General features: G+C 47.7%; 1 protein-coding gene across 14 annotated transcripts in view; it reads right to left on the reverse strand.

The window, feature by feature from the left end:
* LOC137435086 (uncharacterized) overlaps positions 1–19334 on the reverse strand; it is a 254059-nt gene that overhangs the window by 154030 nt on the left and 80695 nt on the right. For 12 of the 14 annotated variants that reach the window (XM_068128534.2, XM_068128527.2, XM_068128529.2 and 9 more), the window contains 2 exons: positions 14247–14309; positions 4305–4349 (listed from right to left, as the gene is read on the reverse strand). The exons of the other annotated variants lie outside the window; for them this stretch is intronic. In XM_068128534.2, the coding sequence (XP_067984635.2) occupies positions 4305–4349; positions 14247–14309 (108 nt within the window). The remainder of the gene's footprint in view (positions 1–4304; positions 4350–14246; positions 14310–19334) is intronic. 14 annotated transcript variants of the gene reach the window in all.

Below are 19334 nucleotides of genomic sequence, written 5' to 3' on the forward strand. Positions count from 1 at the left end.
GGCTGTGCCAGAGAGGGGCACGTGCGAATTCTATGGAGGCTCGCGGGTTGAACCGCAACGTGTACATCGGAGGGAATCTTTGTGAGGTTCCTCTCCACCGCGGTGCTGCTGGGGGCTGAGCACGCGAGCTCGGGGTCGTCTCGCTCGTCGACGCCTCAATTGACCATCGGGCCTCGACTCCCCGATCGCGGGAGCGCACAGAGACATTGGGAATTCGCCTTGGAGTGGAGCAGAGACATTGGGGGAGGTGCCGTGAGTGTGGGATTGAGGGGCTTGATAAGGATATTATCGTAGGATTTGAAAGTAGGGGTGATTGCCCCATTGCTGTATGGCTTTTTGTGTGTGATTGCCCCATTGCTGTATGGCTCTTTGTGTGGGATTTATAATATATTATGGTTTGCTTATAACCAGGTGTGGTTGCATCATTTGACTCGACTGTTTCATTTGCTGGATCCAGTGAGGGATTAAAACATCTTTCTGCCGGGGACCCTCTCGGGGTCCGGAGGTCCACCGAGACCAGGGGTAGGCGGGGGGGACCCCGTAACACAGCCAAAAATGTTTTAATCGAATTCCTTATCCTAAAAATCTGAAATTGCATGTACATGATCTATGACGCATTTGTATTGAAATATTAAATTTATGACATCATTGGTCACATGGTTTGGCAACCATATTGGATTGAACCTAAAACCTTAAAAAAGCAGCTTCTCCCAAACCATCAAATCCATTGATTCGAAACTTTACGACAGGGAATTAACGACAGGGAACTTCGACATTCGAAGCTCCACCAGTGCATGGACGGAACAGTGAGAGGACAGCGAGTAATTATATAATTATATTTGACTAATTTCATGTTTGGCCCCGAGTCTACTCATCATCATTCATCACAATAAATGTTTTTGTTGAATAGTAAAATAATTTTATGCCTCCTGATCTGAGAGAGGCCGTGACGGTTTCAATAAGTCTGAAAATTTGTCTAATTCATCATTACAGTGCACACTCTTCCTCTCTGGTCTTGAGTTTGGTGGGGGTCATTAATGGTCACCTAATGATGATCATCAACAATGTACCATACTCTTCACCGAACATCAGTCTTCTTGGCAAGGGTTATTCTGGGTTGTTTACCATTGCCATCCCAGCAGCCAGGGCAGGAATTTGTGAATTTGCTGGGGTGTCGGCCACAACTCGCCTACTCTTCACGAAAGACACAATGGGATATTTAGCGCCCACCACCAATATGTGCTGGCATAGCGGACCTTTGGCGTGACATCCTTCCAATGAATCAGACACAAATTCATGCATCACCCTGCATGTGAAACACCAGGGTGACACTATTGAGCTGGGTTGAGATTCAAACCCAGATTAGACAGCTCACGAGCAGGTGTGCATATACAGGTAGTGGACAAAAAATGGAAACACCAATGTAATGTCACTTAATAGGGCGTTGGCCACCTTGTGCAGCTAGTACGGCCTGTACACTAGCATCTGGAATTCTGCAGGAGTGATGCGGAACCATTCCTCCAGAAGAAGGTCAATCAACTCACACCTGCTTGATGGAGGTGGAAAGCGCTGTCTCAGGCGTTGTTCCAGAATATTCCATAAATGCTCGATTGGGTTCCGATCTGGTGACTGAGAAGGCCATGACATATGGATAACATCAGTGTCATGCTCATTAAACAATTAGGCGACCCCACGTTCTCTGTGGTTGGGAGCATTGGGAAGGTTTCCTCTTACAACCATACTAGCCATTATTTTAGTCAACCAGGCCTGTGCAGCATTTTTAAATATGACGCTAAGCATGCTGGGATGTTATTTACTTAATCAACATAAGGGCCACACCTGTGTAGTAGCCAGTCCTTGGTGTCCAGATGTTTCCATTTTTGTGTCCACTACCTGTACCTCTAAGCTACCCTGCCAACCTCATATACTAATAGCAACAAGAAAAAGAGCAATTAGAGATTGCAAACCCTCGCCAGGATGTATTTTCAGTGATTTTTAAGGCTTTTGTATGAATGAATGAATGATCGTTTTAAGGCCATTTTCCCCGCTAGAGCGGGGGTTAGCCTTGCCGGCCCCATGACAATCATGGTTCCCTGTTTGGGGCAATGTTTTTATGGCCGGATGCCCTTCCTGATGCTTTTGTGTTAAAACAAATATCTCGGCCCAAACCACGTGACCGATGACGTCATCGTTTTTTTATTTTTCTCCACAGATTTATGCCTACATGACGCTCAAGAAATTACATCTTCATCGGATGAAGTTTTGTACTTGTCGAAATATGACGTCATAATGGAGGCACCTATGACATCATCATTAACATATTTTATTCCCCATGGAGAGTTCTTTACAATGAGCCATGTCTCAATTTTTTTCTATTCAGCGCTTTCGGAGATATAGAAGTGCAAAGTTTCTCGGCTTTTCCAAGATGGCTGCCAAACCACGTGACCTATAACGTCATAATTATCATATAAAAATTATACAGGTGGAGTTGCACCTATGGTGAAAATTTCCTGTCGATCAGACCAACAGTTGCAGAGAAAATCATATTTATTCTGTGTGGACAAACAGACAAAAATGAATGAATGAATGAATGATCGTTTTAAGGCCATTTTCCCCACTAGAGCGGGGGTTAGCCTTGCGGGCCCCATGACAATCATGGCTCCCTGTTTGAGGCAATGTTTTTATGGCCGGATGCCCTTCCTGACGCCAACCCTTGGTCGCCTCTTACGATGCGCAGGGATATGGTGTACCTATTCTAAATCAGGGTACACACCGGGATCATTCATCCCAGCAAGCTGGTACTCAATTTGCACGACCTCGGAAGGATGACAGGCTGAGTCAACCCCCCTGGCGTTAATTCAGCGATCGACCGGGATTCGAACCTAGGATCGTAGGATCCCAAGCCGGCACCCTAACCGCTAAACCAACACCAGGCTAAACCAACACAGACAAATGGACTCAAATGCAATACCTTCTCCTCTGGCGAGGGTAACAAGAAAAAGAGCAATCAGAGATTGCAAACCCTCGCCAGGATGTATTTTCAGTGGTTTTTAAGGCTTTTGTGTTAAAACAAATATGGCGGCCGAACCACGTGACCGATTACGTCATAATTACTTTTTTTCTAAAGTAACTTATTCCTAGATTATGCTCAAGAAATTTCATCTTGATTGGATGAAGTTTTGTACTTGTCAAATGATGACGTCATAATGGAGGCACCTATGACACCATCATTAACATATTTTATTCCCCATAGAGTTCTTTACAATGAGCCATGTCTCAATTTTTTCTATTCAGCGCTTTCGGAGATACCGAGGTGCAACGTTTTTCGTTTTTTCCAAGATGGCGGCCGAACCACGTGCCCTATGATGTCATCAATATTTTTTTCCCCACCAATTTATGCCCACAGGACACTCAATAAATTTCATCTTGATCGGATGAAGTTTTGTACTTGTCGAATTATGATGTCATAATGGAGGCACCCATGACATCATCATTAACATATTTTATTCCCCATGGAGAGTTCTTTACAATGAGCCATCTCTCAATTTTTTCTATTCAGCACTTTCGGAGATATAGAGGTGCAAAATTTTTCGGTTTTTCCAAGATGGCGGCCGAACCACGTGACCGATGACGTCATAATTATCATCAAAACATTCCACAGGTGGAGTTGCACCTATGGTGAAAATTTCCTGTCGATCGGACCAACGGTTGCAGAGAAAATCATATTTATCCTGTGCGGACAAACAGACAAACAAACGGACTCAAATGCAATACCCTCTCCTCTGGCGAGGGTAATAATGTAAGCTAATTGGTCAGACTCAAGTGTGCAAACAGTTTCTGACAAAAATGGAGATATTCTTGATCCATACATTTCTATTCTGATCCAACAATAAATTTTCAGTCATAATCCATTGCTAAAGTTCGAATAGTTTTTCCACTGAGCTTATTTCAATTCGTCTTGTTTGGATGTGACAGAAGCATCAGTCCAAGTGAATTAACTCCAGAAGATGAATGTTACATTTTTGAAGGGATGTTTCTCTAGATTGCGTAACCTCAGACACTTTTCACTGAAAGAAGAATAAGAAATGTGATGAGCTGCTTTGGTGAGGAAAGCATCAGAGGTTAATGTGGTCGCAATCAATTGCTCCAGCTACTTCCTTTTTTCTGGAAAGGGGGTCTGTGTCAAATAAAACAAGATTGTGACACAAACTAAGCATCTCAACATTTCATGAAATTATGAACCAGTTCCCCCAACATTTCCTTAAATTATGGGCCTATTTACCCAGTTGGTGCTGTTTTCTTACCTTTCCTCCAGGTGTACCAATTGGCCCAGGACTTCCTGGATGACCCTATAATGTGGAAAAGGACAGAGGAAAAACAGCTAACAAAAGACAGATGAGATCACTACATTCCACAAATATTCCTATCAGTTTGAGCCATAAAACAGATCGTTCTTTGGATTTTATCTGGCAAAAAATTGTTCTCTGTAATGTGTTCCATGCCTTATGGTATCAGAGTATGAATATTTCAGGGGATTAAGTCTTGTCGCAAAAACGAGATAAATAAATGATAAGCTTGACCTAACCGCATTTAGAGCAGCTGTTCATGCCTTGCTTGATAATTCTCACTTGGGTTGTTATCTCCATTTTCTGTCTATATACTGTAGTGAAATTATACCAAGGTGAACCCAGGGATGCTCGCCACGAAAAAGGGGGGCCGTCTATAAGACCCGGGACACTCGGGGCGTGCGGACACTCCGGCGGGACTCACTGTGACATTATCCAGTAGTTGAATGGTATGTACGCCCCAAAGGCTGCGCTGCGCGAACCATTGTTATATCGAAGCTACCTTTGCTGTGCTTGAAATGCTCTGATTTAATGCCTATTGTTGCATGTATTGTTACAGGAGATATTATCGATCTAAATGATATTAAAGCCTACACTGAGGAAAGTCGTGTCTGCGCTTGATTTTCACGACATTTAATATCATTTATTTCGCCATGGCTGACCACAAGATGATCGTGGTTCCGATTCTCGGTGCCGACCCTCTGGCTGAAGGATCTGCATCGGAGTTTGCTCACTGGCTCAACACGCTGCAGAACTACTTCGCTGCTCACGAGACGGAGCCAACCGCTGAGATACGGCTGTCCGTCTTACAGTCCAAGGTCCATCACACTGTGTACAAGACCATTTCTCGATTTGTGACGTATGATACGGCCCTGGCCGAGCTGAAGCGCCTTTACATAAAGAAACGGAGCGCTGTGCACGGCCGGCATCAACTCTCTCAGCGACGGCAGCAACCGTCTGAATCGATCGATCGCTATGCGCAGGAGTTGCGCTATTTATTGGCAGATTGTGTGCAGGACGTCCGGACTCATGAGCAAGTTCAAGACGATTTGCTCCGAGATGCATTCATATCCGGAATTAGTTCTGGAGTCTTGCGGCTGCGTCTCTTGGAGGTCGCGGAGCTGACATTTACAGAGGCACTACGGCTGGCGCGCGTTTATGCAGATGCTCGACAACAATTGACCGCCTATGATAACCCACGAGTCGTGGCGGGGACCTCGCAACTCGCGCGACCCGAGAGGGCCATCGCCGAGGATACGGAGGAGGACCCAACCACCACGACGGCCGAGTCCCTGGGTGCTCCGGAAGCGGACTCCGCATCCGGCCTCACTGCAGCTGCCGCTGCCCGGCCACGGCTTGCCCGGTATGCAAAATGTTATTTTTGTGGCAATCGGCAGCATCCCCGGACTGAATGCCCGGCCCGAGAGGCGACCTGTCACCTCTGCTCCACTAAAGGCCATTTTGCGAAAGTCTGCAGAAAGGCCGCCCGGGGCACGCATTCCCGAGCGACCTTGAATGTGCTCATCGCTGAACCAATGGATCGAGCACCGGACGGGGCGCCTTGCACAGCTTTGATGAGCCGCCCTCCTCCTCGCGGGCCTCTGGCTTCTCGCCCGACCTTGGTGAGATACGTCGGGCCGCCGAAACAAATGGCGCAAACGCGACCGGTCACAAAGCATCTAACCTTGACTGGCGTGCAAACGCCTCCTTCAAACAAGCGACATGCGCCCACTTTGGAATTGCCTCTCGAGGTGCGGCAAACGCAGCACGTGACTCGAGCGCCATCTGATGACAGCTTTTGCGAATTACATGCTTCCCTTCTGGCATGTCCAGCTGCTGATGGCAGAATTCTTTCTCACGTGGCTCGAGCGCCATCTGGCGGTAGATCTTGCGAATTACATGCACCCGCTTTGGCATATGACTCTGCAGATGGCAGAATTCTTTCTCACGTGGCTCGAGCGCCATCTGGCGGTAGCTCTTGCGAATTACATGCACCCGCTTTGGCATATGACTCTGCAGATGGCAGTGAACTTTCTCCCGTGGCTCGAGCGCCGTCTGGAGGCTTCTCTCACGACTACTCCACACCCACTCTGGCAAATGAAACTACCGAAGAGCCAACTGACTTCAATGCTCCTGCTGAGGCCCGAAGGATTGCAGCCGGCGTGGGATCCACCCGCGAGGCGCGATCTTCTCGCCCGGCCGGAACTATACCTGCCGGGTCTGCCGGCCTAGCGCAGGCCTTCATTCCGCTCATGGTCGCGGGCGTTGTTGCGCAAGCTTTAATTGATACGGGATCCACGGATAGTTTTATTGATCAGCGTCTCGTGCGACAACATGGGTGGCCGGTTCTCGGGACAACCCGCCGGATCTTCATGGCATCTCAGGGACTTCGGTTGAGCACAAAAGGGGCGTGTCGATTGAAACTTGTGATAAATGGGCGCACGTTCCCGGACGTGTATCTCATGGTATTACCGGCCTTATGCGCTGACGTTCTGTTAGGACTTGATTTCCTTAAGCGGCATGGTCGTTTAGAGATGGACTTCGGAGGGCCGGACACGCTCGCTGTGTGTGCCCTCCCTCAAATGGACATGGAGCCACTCTCACTGTTCCCCAACCTGACCACTGATTGTACCCCTGTGGCCATCAAATCGCGGCGCTACTCTCGCGCGGACGCGCAATTCATTGCGGAGGAAACGGCCCTGCTCTTGAAGGACGGTATCATAGAACACAGTAGGTCTCCGTGGAGGGCCCAAGTCTTAGTGGTGCGGAGTGAGGCTCACCGCAGGCGAATGGTAATCGACTATTCGCAAACGATTAATCGCTTTACACAGCTGGATGCCTACCCATTACCGGGGATGGACGCCCTGGTACGCCAGGTGGCCCTGTATTCCGTTTATAGCACTCTCGATCTACGTAGTGCGTATCATCAAGTCCCCATCTCTAGGGCTGATCGCGTCTTTACGGCCTTTGAATCGGGTCAGCGGTTGTACCAGTTCACGAGACTTCCTTTTGGGGTAACGAACGGCGTCGCTTGTTTTCAGAGAGCTATGGATGACCTCGTTGCGAAGGAGCATTTGACGGATGTCTTTGTCTATCTGGACAATCTTACGGTTTGTGGGTACGACCAGGCGCATCACGACGCTAATCTAAAACGCTTCCTCGAGGTTGCGCGGAAATATCGCTTAACCATGAATGAGGCGAAGTGTCAATACTCTCTACGCACGGTAGACCTTCTGGGGTACACCGTGACCCATGGCTCCGTCTCTCCAGATAAGGAGCGTCTGCGCCCTTTGCTCGATATGGCTCCGCCTAGCGATCGGGCTTCGCTGAAACGCGCTCTAGGGCTGTTCGCCCACTACTCGAAGTGGGTGCAAAATTTCTCTGCTAAGCTCCGCCCCCTCGTGGCCTGCGACACTTTCCCCATGGGCCCGGCCGCCCTGGCGGCCTTCGAGGGCCTTAAAGTCGACATTGCTGGCGCCGCTGTCGCAACGATTGACGAGAGTGCCTCTTTCGTTTTGGAGAGTGATGCCTCGGACCATGCGATAGCGGCGACCCTCTCCCAAGGAGGCCGCCCTGTGGCTTTCTTCTCGCGGACTCTCACCTCCGCCGAGCGGAGGCATTCGTCCGTCGAAAAGGAAGCGTACGCGATCGTCGAATCTATTCGGCGATGGCGGCCGTATCTGCTTGGGCGGAGTTTCCAAATTATCACGGACCAACAGAGTGTTGCGTTTATGTACGACACCTTACATGCTCAGCGCATTAAGAATGAGAAAATCACCCGCTGGCGTATCGAACTCGCCGACTTCTGCTACACCATCAAATACCGCCCGGGGAAGGATAACCTGGTCGCTGACGCCTTATCGAGGCCGGCCACTTGCGCGGGGGTCGTAACTTTGGAGGGGCTGCGCACTTTGCACAGCACTATGTGTCATCCCGGGGTGACGCGCTTCGCGCATTTTGTGCGCGCGGGCAATCTGCCGTACTCGATGGAGGACATCCGCCGCATCTGCCGTGATTGCGCGGTCTGTGCGGAACTCAAACCGCGTTTTTATAGCCCTCCCCTGGGGACACTCGTTAGGGCTACTAGACCGTGGGAGCGCTTGGCGATGGACTTCAAAGGGCCGATGCCAATGTCGAGCAACTCTCGCTATCTGCTCACTATCGTCGATGAGTATTCCCGATTCCCCTTTGCTTACACGTGCGGGGATATGTCGGCTGCCACGGTTATTCGGTGCCTTCAGAATTTGTTTTCTATGTTCGGATATCCGGCCTACGTGCATACCGATCGGGGTGCGGTGTTCCTGTCCCAGGAAGTGAGGGGCTACTTGCTCCAAAATAATGTCGCTTCGAGCTACACCACCCCGTACCGGCCCCAAGCTAACGGACAGATCGAACGCTTTAATGGGATTATATGGCGGGCCGTCATGCTAAGCCTTCGGACCCTCGGCCGAGGCCTCGATAAATGGGCGTGGTCGCTGCCTGCCGCTCTAAACTCGATCCGGGCTCTCCTATGTACTGCCACCAACCAGACTCCTCACGAACGACTGTTCCACCACCCTAGAAGCTCCGGCAGTATCCAGTCTTTACCCAGCTGGCTCGCTGAACCGGGGCCCGCCTATCTCAAACGAGCGGTTCGCACTAGCAAGTACGACCCCCTTGTTGACAAGGTGCAGGTCCTCCAGGCTAATCCCGAGCATGCCCGCGTGTTAACGGCGGATGGCCGCGAGTCTACTGTCTCCGTTCGCCATCTCGCCCCATGTGGGGACGACGACAGGGATATCGACGAACCCGTCTACGAGTCTATGGACTCTATCGAAGCTTCCCCTATGGAACTACCACTGTTACTCCCGTCGTCCCCCGCTCCCGTGCCCGAAGGCGCAGGGGCGCCCCCTCCGACTCCGACCTCCGGCGGCTATTCCGACGCGGGGGACTCCGGGCTTGGGGACGCCGTGCCCGGTAGATTCCGAACACGAACTGGCAGGGAGGTTCGCCAGCCCGACCGCTACGGGTGGACTGACTGACGTGGATTGACGTGACCCTTTCATTTATTGCTGATGCTTGCCTGCGAACTGCCGAGCGGTAGTCTTGTTTTAACGACGGGGAGAATGTAGTGAAATTATACCAAGGTGAACCCAGGGATGCTCGCCACGAAAAAGGGGGGCCGTCTATAAGACCCGGGACACTCGGGGCGTGCGGACACTCCGGCGGGACTCACTGTGACATTATCCAGTAGTTGAATGGTATGTACGCCCCAAAGGCTGCGCTGCGCGAACCATTGTTATATCGAAGCTACCTTTGCTGTGCTTGAAATGCTCTGATTTAATGCCTATTGTTGCATGTATTGTTACAGGAGATATTATCGATCTAAATGATATTAAAGCCTACACTGAGGAAAGTCGTGTCTGCGCTTGATTTTCACGACATATACTGTCCATTTTTTATACAGAAGTCTCTGTTCATGGAAGAGCTGGACGACAGAGGGCAGCAGGTTCTCAGATTGACAGAGCATCAAGGGGATACAGGCAAGAAAAAACATCACAGGTAAGTAGATGAGTAACAAAAGGAAGAATGTGTAAGAGGAGAGGAAGTAATTGAGAGTAAAGAGCAGGGGCAGGTGTGGGAGAAGACATGAGGTGCTAGAGGTGGGGGAGGAGGGTTATGAGATAACGGACAGGAGGTTCCACAGTTTTTTTTTTTTTTTTTGTATACAAGATCGAGGCTCGTGAAAGAGCTAACATTAATCACACAAAAAGACAAACCGACACACAAAACACAAAATAAGGGGAGCGGTAGACAAGATGGGGAGAGAGGGGGAAGGACACAAACACAACATTTGAGAGCAAGGACATCGAGAGAACTGTGGGAGGGAGAGGGCTCGGGGGTTGGGGAGGGGGGGTGGGAGAGGTATAAAACATATGGACACTGCAAGGACTTCCAGGAAAGAAGTTGGAATTTCAAAAATGTGTATCTAGGGTGAAAATTAGCGGGGGTAAAAACGATCAAGGTTTTGGATGAGGGAAGATAAGAGATGGTGGTGAACAGCAACAGCTGTTTTAAAGACCTGGAGGGAGGAGTGGGATTGATGATAGATGATAGAATAAAGGGATGTATGAATGAAGGAATGCGTTCGAACATTCGGTGTATAATTGCAGAAACATGTTTGGATTTCTGGAAGAACACATGCAACATGGATGGGTTAAGGAGGATAAAAGGAGGCATCCGTGCCAGGACAGCAAGGGTGAGACCAAAAATGAGAAAACAGAAAACGAGTCCACCAACCTGTTTGCAGTGGAATCAGAAGCAGGCATTGGGACTTCGCCTCCTGAGAGATATGTCAAAAACACGGATAGCCTGGTGCTGCTGTCACGTGAGCCATGGGCACTTGGTGGCATTGTTGGTTGATGGTCCGCTGGGGGCCAGAGGGAGTAGGGGAGCCGATAAATACTCAGGGCTGGCATGGTTCTGGGGGTTAGTGGTTGTGTAATGCTGTTGGAGCCTGGATCAGATCGATTTCCTCTCTGGGACCCGCTAGGATCATCGTCATCTCCACTGGGTCCTGGATCTACCGCCTGCCCACCACCATTTGTACATGAGACTGTCGGACCAAGTCAGCGTTTCCCACTTGCCTGGCTCCCTTTGTGAGTGTGGAGTGAATGGTGGTGTGGAGCCTCAGGTGGTAGTTTCACTGATTAATTATGGAGACCTTCGTAAGCGAACCTGTATATGTAAATCCATTCAAAATTTCACTTTCATTTCAAATTTTATTTTAAAAAAATTCAAATTTTCCCCCATTCCCTTGAGAACAATCCCTCGTCCCTCATCACAATTCCTACTCATTGTCATCGCTCCCTGAGCCGCATTTTGCATGTGCAACAAACAGGTGGCCTGTTATGACAATTATCCAGAGGCAATGTTCTGCTTATTGCATGGCGAGTAACAATTTAACTTGATGGGGTTCAAAATAAGGCACGTGTTGGATTTGTCATGAATTTGCCTTGGAGGCCACAGTTTCACTCCTGCAACACAGCAATGGCATCCCGTACGCAGAGTACAACATAACCACTGAGATCTTGGAATAGCTAAAATGTTTCTATCACAAAAAAGGAAAATTCACATCTCAAAGGCATATATGTACACACACACACACACACACACACACACACACACACACACACACACATATATGTATATATATATATATATATATATATATATATATATATATATATACATATATATATATATATATACTCAGAGGCAAAAGTTATTGTGACATGGAATTTTTTCATTGGTAATCTTGTGAATGAATTTTTGGATTTGAACCAGAGAAAGAGTGTGTTAAAATGGTCGAAGAAACGCAACCAAGCAGTTGCTGTTCGAATTGCACGAAATTTGCAAGAAGCATGACATATTCGAGAAAAATGGCCAGCAATGTTCACTTTAAAAGGCCAGACAACCAGACGCTTATCATTTCCACTCAATGCAGTCTTAAGAAGTGCAGAAGTCAGAAAAACACCTCTATTCATCGTTCTGGAACAAGTTCGACATGCCATGCCTCGGGGAAAATAACAGATGGAGAGCTATAGGTATGCTTCAGTCTGGTAGCTCGCAGCGTGATGTTGCTCGTCGATTCAACGTCCATAGAAACACCATTTGGCATAGCTTCGCCGAGCTGACGGCAGGACACGTGTCTACAGGTGCACAGGTGAACGTTACATCAGGCCATGTGTTCTGGAAGGGGATCGTTTTGGAGGTGGGGGCGTTATGATCTGGGGTGGGATAACAGCTGCAGCAAGGACGCCAATGATTGTGATTGAGGGGAACTTGAATGCTGTGAGGTACCGAGACGAGATTTTGCAAATGGCCGCTTTACCGTTTTTGCAACAGAACGGCCCTGGAGTGACGTTTCAACACGATAACGCCAGACCACACGTTGCTCGAGTTGTACAGCAGTATCTTAATCAGAACAATGTTAATGTGTTACCCTGGCCCGCAATATCCCCTGATTTGTCACCCATTGAACACGTCTGGGATGAAATGGAGCGACGTTTATGACGTCATCCGAATCCTCCAACAACGCTGCAGGAACTCTGCCAAATCCTTCCTCGGATATGGAATGATCTTCCCCAGGACTTTCATCGACGTTTAGTGGCCTCAATGAGGCGAAGGTGCCAGGCCTGCATCAATGCACAAGTTGGACACACTCGCTACTGACCGTGTGAACTTGCTTGTGAACCCCATCTTGTGTTGTGGCTCATTTGCATATGCCAGGTGTGCTGTTCTTATGGACTGTTGATCGTTACCATACCTTGAAACATTTGCCTTTCCATGTAATAACATTTCATTCGCGGCAGTAAAAGTTTAACACTGATTCTGTTTGTTGTTTGTGTGTCACAATAACTTTTGCCTTTGAGTATATATATATATATATATATATATATATATATATATATATATATATATATATATATATATATATATATATATATATATATATATATATATATATATAGGACAGTCAATAAGTAACCTTAAAATGGCGATTTAAATTCGTGAAAGTAATGTGTGTAGTTGTAGATATATGTTATATCTGTGTACGGAGTCATGTTTTGTCTGTTTTAGATCTGGTAACATTGAGCGTATGACGTCAGTAGAGCAGTTCCAAGATGGCGGCTCCCTTAGAAGCACGCACCAGGGAGGAGCAACGTTCTGTTATCTGTTTCTTGGGAAGTGAGGGTGTGAATCCCAGTGAAATCCATCGCAGAATGAAGATGCAATATGGTGATGCATGTTTATCGCTGCAGCAGATGTACGACTGGGACAGGATGTTTAAAAGTGGAGTGTCCAGTGTGGCAGACGCTGCTGGCTTGGGCCGGCCTCACACAGCCGATACACCAGAAATGGTTGCAGGAGTCGAGCGCGTGCTAAGCGAAAACCGTCGCATTACGCTGGATGAAGTGGTCTCCGAATTGAACATTAGCCATGGTTCAGCACACCATATCATTCATAACGTGCTGGGGTTCCGGAAGGTGGCTGCTGAGACAACTCACACCCGAACTGAAAGAACAACGAGTGGACGCATGTGAAGAACTTCTGAGACGTTATGAAACAGAAGGCGACACTTTCTTACAGCGCGTAGTGAATGGGGATGAAAGCTGGGTCCACTACTTTCAGCCAGAAACGAAGAGGGCAAGCAAAGAGTGGCGCCATTAAATTTCACCGAAGCCAAAAAAATTCCGCACACAGCCGACCGCTGTAAAAGTGATGCTGACGCTCTCCTGGGATAGCCGAGGCCCACTTGTAGAGCATTGCATGCCCAGAGGGACCACAGTCACCAGTGCATCATACTGCGACCTCCTTAAAAATCATCTGAAACCAGCAATCAGATCAAAACGTCGTGGACGACTCACTGCCGGTGTTTTGCTGCAGCATGAAAATGCTCGGCCCCAAACTGCCCGCGCTACAGCTGCAACAATTAAGGACCTGCATTTTGAGTGTCTTGCTCATCCACCCTACTCGCCAGACCTCGCCCCTTCGGATTACCACATCTTCGGGCCACTTGAACAGGTGCTTGGTGGAACCACTTTCTGATCCGATGAAGAGGTCCAAGAGGCGGTGTACGAATGGCTACACAAGCAGCCAATATATATATATTTTTCTAGAGGAATCCAGGCCTGAGTAAAGCGCTGGAAAAAATGCATTGAATGCAATGGAGATTATGTTGAAAAATAACAGTTGTTACACACGTACATGCAATAAACAAGTTGTGAAAAATATTTGAAGGTTACTTATTGACTGCCCCTCGTGTATGTATATATATATATATATATATATATATATACTGTATATATATGGTTAACATTACAGCAAATTCCATGGAGCAATTAGAGCTGGCCTTACCCTCGGTCCTGGTAAGGCAGGTATACCCTTTTCACCAATTGATCCTGGTGGCCCTGGTGTACCCTACAAAAAAAATCCAATATTAGTTTTTTTAATACATGTCATGCCGGTTTGGTGTTGGCTCATGATACTAGATCCCAGTTTCAAATCTTATAAAAATTGTATTGGTTTGTTGCTTGTCCTCGAATGTCTTTGAATAATTCAATGTCTTTATTCTCCAGATGATATTTGTACAAGCTCCTTCATGAGTCTCACATGCTAGAAGTAAACTACAAAAAAAAACTCCAACTCCAGAAAAGGAAGCAACAAATTCTCTCAATCGATGCCAAAAATATTTTCGAATTATGATATAGAGTACACTAAATATTTAACACGGCTCATATACTTTGTGACATAATGAGATGGAGAACTAATACACATAGTGTGACGACATTGCATGAAGTGGTGATGAAACGAGTGACATCATGATGTGGGGCATTTGCATGACGTCATCATGCCATGTGCATTTTTTTTTGGTTTCCTTCTTTCCTCTCTTTGTTGCTATGGAGGCAAGGTGTAGCATTTCAAGCAATCAGCAATGAGAGAGTCAGGTGATCTTTACGCAATGTCTACTACATGAAAAAATATATTACTAAAATGTAACTTTTACTTTAGAAATATTGTAGAAGCAACAGTGAACCCTCAGAACTACTGCATAGTCCTTCAAATAAGAAATCTCAGAATGACATCTGTATTATAAAAGGAGCCCCGTCTGTCTGGCTGTCTGTCTGTTTGTCGTGTTATAACTTGAGAACAGATTAACGGATTTCAATAAATCCAACTACAGTGGATTCGGATAACTCACAGGAGTGTTTGTTGCAAAAAAATTTTTTTTAATTTAAATGTATTTTTTTTATGGTTACGGACACGCGTGTCAAAACTGCAAATGCCAACACAAACGTTGGTTATCCCTGAACGGAGAGCAGGATTTCCTAGGAATCCTTTTTTCTTCTTCCCCCATAGATTAGCCATCGCAGCAAAGATTGGTATTTCCGTCAGCGAAGCGATGGAAAGAAGGGTGGTGCGACTATTGAAACTGCAATTACAAGGTGTGGCAGAAGGGGAGGTTATAATAACTTTCATTGAACTAGAGTAACATGTTTATGCACACGAGATTGCCAAGTAATATAAAAAGAAAGACTATTGTACATACAGTAAAAAAACCTTTTATTTGCCTTTTCATCTTTGAAAACCAGAAACCTTTGACACTGTAAACTCAAGCTCAAATCCCATATAAACACATACATGTTGATTTGTTGATTTTTTTTTAATGACTGTTGTTACCTCTGCCACTGAACGGGGAACCTATTGGCCTCCCGAGTACTAGGACCTCCAGAGCAATAGGCCGTACCCTGAGCTAAAGGCCAGGTCGTAACACCTATCAGTGGGATACAAACCGTAAACGGTTCAACCTGGCAGAGGGATGTGCTATAACGACTGATGTTATAATTTAATAATTTATTTACACTGCATGTCATTTGACTTCGGATGTACAAATGCTCCACCAATCATGCAGAGCCTTATACTCACTGTCTGCTCTTCTTCACCTCCTCTGTATAATTTATAGTAAAGAAAAGTGTCCGCCTTGTCCTTAACAGGTGCAAACTTAAAAGCTAATAATTAATTATTAAGCTTTTCTTTACAATATTGTAAATTCATAGTCGCAGATGAGTGTGATTGTAATTGTTAGGTGAACGAGATAATTCATTGTTTTTTTTACAATTGTGGGCTACATACTTGGGTTTTCAATATCGCTGTAAATCTACATTGTCAAGTGTATGGCTCCCACATGCTACATCAACCGCTTTATTCACAGAAGCAATCACAGTAAGGGTGGAGACTGAGCTCACCATAGAGTAACTCCGCCAATGACCATGTTTAAGGCAGTTGGGCCACAAAATGCACTCGAGCGGAGACTGCGCTTTGCACTCTTGATGAGATCAAAACCACATCAGTTATTAATTAGGGTATTTACACCAATTTAATTCCTCCAGAGGTTATCAAGTAAACCAAACCCATTTGTGTGGGAAAGATGGCAGGCAGACATGCGCGCAAGCCTTATGAAATAAAAAATGAAAAGCACTTCCATGAGGAAACAGGATAACGAATACAGGAATCCCAGGCAGAGGGAACAATAACTAAATAATCTAAATAACTTGTACAGAGATCGAAGGAATTACACCCCTAAGGTACCACACACACAAGAACCATCGACACAACTGGGTGAGATGAAGATAGCAGGTAGGCAGGAATGTGCCAAGTTTCAATGGACAGCAGCAGCTCGTGAAAGGCAGGGCGTGCCGCCAGCTGCAATAAAAAACCAAGACTCACGAAAACTTTTTTTTACCAAGTGAGAGCATGCCTCCTTTATCTCTGCCCCTTTCCCTTAAGGTATAATGGCAGAAATAACAATTTTCAAACGATAGATATTGATCGAGGTTTTTTTTTTGTTTGTTTTACGGATGCGTTCATGGTATTTCAGGTAAATTTTCATTTACTGACGCTTTCCGACAGTTCTGTGACTTTCCCCGGTGTATCGGACTTTGATGTCCATTGTCATGCCAAATTTCAGCTTTCTACGTCACTCGGAAGGTTTTAAACATTAATATCAATCAGTGAGACAGCGTGGGTCATACATCACGTCCAATTGGGTTTTTATATTTTCACAAATCTTACAATGTGTTCAAATTGTGCTCCCTCGAGTCGAGAACAAATGTAAATATGACAGAAAAAGCTGTCTCACATTCTGGAGGACTTGCGTGATTACTGCACATTGTGTGCACACAATGACAGACAGAAGAGTTTGAGCTCTTCCAAAGTTTTTGATTGTCCTTTGTAGTGAAATTATACCAAGGTGAACCCAGGGGTGCTCGCTACGGAAGGGGGCGTCTATAAGACCCGGGACAACCGGGGCGCGCAGACACTTCAGCGGAACTCACTGTGACATTATCCAGTAGTTTGAATGGTATGTACGCCCCAAATGCTGCGCTGACAATGCGCTGCGCTAACCATTGTTATATTGAATCAACCATTGCTGCTCATGAAATGCTCTGATTTAATGCCTGTTGCATGCATGTATTCTTACAGGATGTACTGCAGATCTAAATGATATTAAACCTACCCAGAGGTCAAGTCGTGTCTGAGCTTGATTTTCACGACATTTAATATCATTTAGATCGCCGGAATGGCTGACCACAAGATGATTGTGGTACCGATTCTCGGAGCCGACCCTCAAGCTGAGGGATCTGCATCGGAGTTTGCTCATTGGCTCAACACGCTGCAGAATTACTTTGCGGCTCACGAGACAGAGCCCACCGCTGCGATAAAGCTGTCCGTGTTACAGTCCAAGGTCCATCACACTGTTTTCAAGAACATTTCTCGATTTGGGACGTACGCTACGGCCCTAGCCGAGCTGAAGCGCCTCTACGTAAAGACACGGAGCGCTGTACACGGCCGGCATCAACTCTCTCAGCGGCGACAGCAACCGTCTGAATCGATCGATCGCTTCGCGCAGGAGTTGCGCTACCTATTGGCAGACTGCGTGCAGGACGTCCGGACCCACGAGCAAGTGCAGGACGATTTGCTCCGAGATTCATTCATCTCCGGAATTAGTTCTGGAGTCTTGCGGCTCCGTCTCTTGGAGGTCGCGGAGCTGACATTTACAGAAGCACTACGGCTGGCACGCGTATACACAGATGCCCGAGAACAATTGACCGCATATGATCACCCACGAGTCGTGGCGGGGACCTCGCAACTCGCGCGACCTGAGAGGGCTACCGCCGAGGATACGGAGGAGGACCCGACCACCACGACGGCCGAGTCTCTGGGAGCTCCGGAAGCGGACTCCGCTTCCGGCCTCACTGCTGCCGCCGCTGCCCGGCCACGGCCTGCCCGGTATGCAAAATGTTATTTTTGTGGAAATCGGCAGCATCCTCGCTCTGAATGCCCGGCCGGAGAGGCGACATGTCACCTGTGCTCCACCAAGGGCCATTTTGCAAAGGTCTGCAGAAAGGCCGCTCGGGGCACGCATTCCCGAGCGACCTTGAATGGGCTCATCGCGGAGCCAATGGATCGAGCGCCGGACGGGGCGCCTCGCTCAGCTTTGAAGAGCCGCTCTCCTCCTCGCGGGCCTCTGGCTACCCGCCCGACCTTGGTGAGATACATCGGGCCGCCGAAACAAATGGCGCGAACGCGACCGGTCACAGCGCGTCCGACCTTGACTGGCGTTCGAACGCCTACTTCAAACAAGCGACATGCTCCTGCTTTGGAAATTCCTCTCGAAGTGCGGCAAACGCAGCACGTGACACGAGCCCCATCTGACGGCAGCTTTTGCGAATTACATGCACCCACTTTGGCATGTGAATCTGCAGACGGCAGAAATCTTTCTCACGTGACTCGAGCCCCATCTGACGGCAGCTTTTATGAATTACATGCACCCGCTTTGGCATATGACTCTGCAGACAGCAGAAATCTTTCTCACGTGACACGAGCCCCATCTGACGGCAGCTTTTGCGAATTACATGCACCCACTTTGGCATGTGAATCTGCAGACGGCAGAAATCTTTCTCACGTGACTCGAGCCCCATCTGACGGCAGCTTTTATGAATTACATGCACCCACTTTGGCATATGACTCTGCAGACGGCAGAGACCTTTCTCACGTGGCTCGAGCGCCATCTGGCGGCTGCTCTTACGACCAACCCACACCCACTCTGGCAAATGAAACTGCTGATGAGCCAACTGACTTCAATGCTCCTGCTGAGGCCCAACCTGCCGATGCTGCCCGAAGGATTGCAGCCGGCGTGGGATCCACCCGCGAGGCGCGATCTTCTCGCCCGGCCGGAACTATACCTGCCGGGTCTGCCGGCCTAGCGCAGGCCTTCATTCCGCTCACGGTTGCGGGCATTTTTGCGCAAGCTTTGATTGACACGGGGTCCACGGATAGTTTTATTGATCAGCGACTCGTGCATCAACATGGGTGGCCGGTTCTCGGGACAACCCGCCGGATCTTCATGGCCTCTCAGGGACTTCGGTTGAGCACAAAAGGGGC

The sequence above is a fragment of the Myxine glutinosa genome, chromosome 9 (assembly GCF_964187855.1).
Source record: "Myxine glutinosa chromosome 9, kmMyxGlut1.1, whole genome shotgun sequence".
NCBI lineage: Eukaryota > Metazoa > Chordata > Myxini > Myxiniformes > Myxinidae > Myxine > Myxine glutinosa.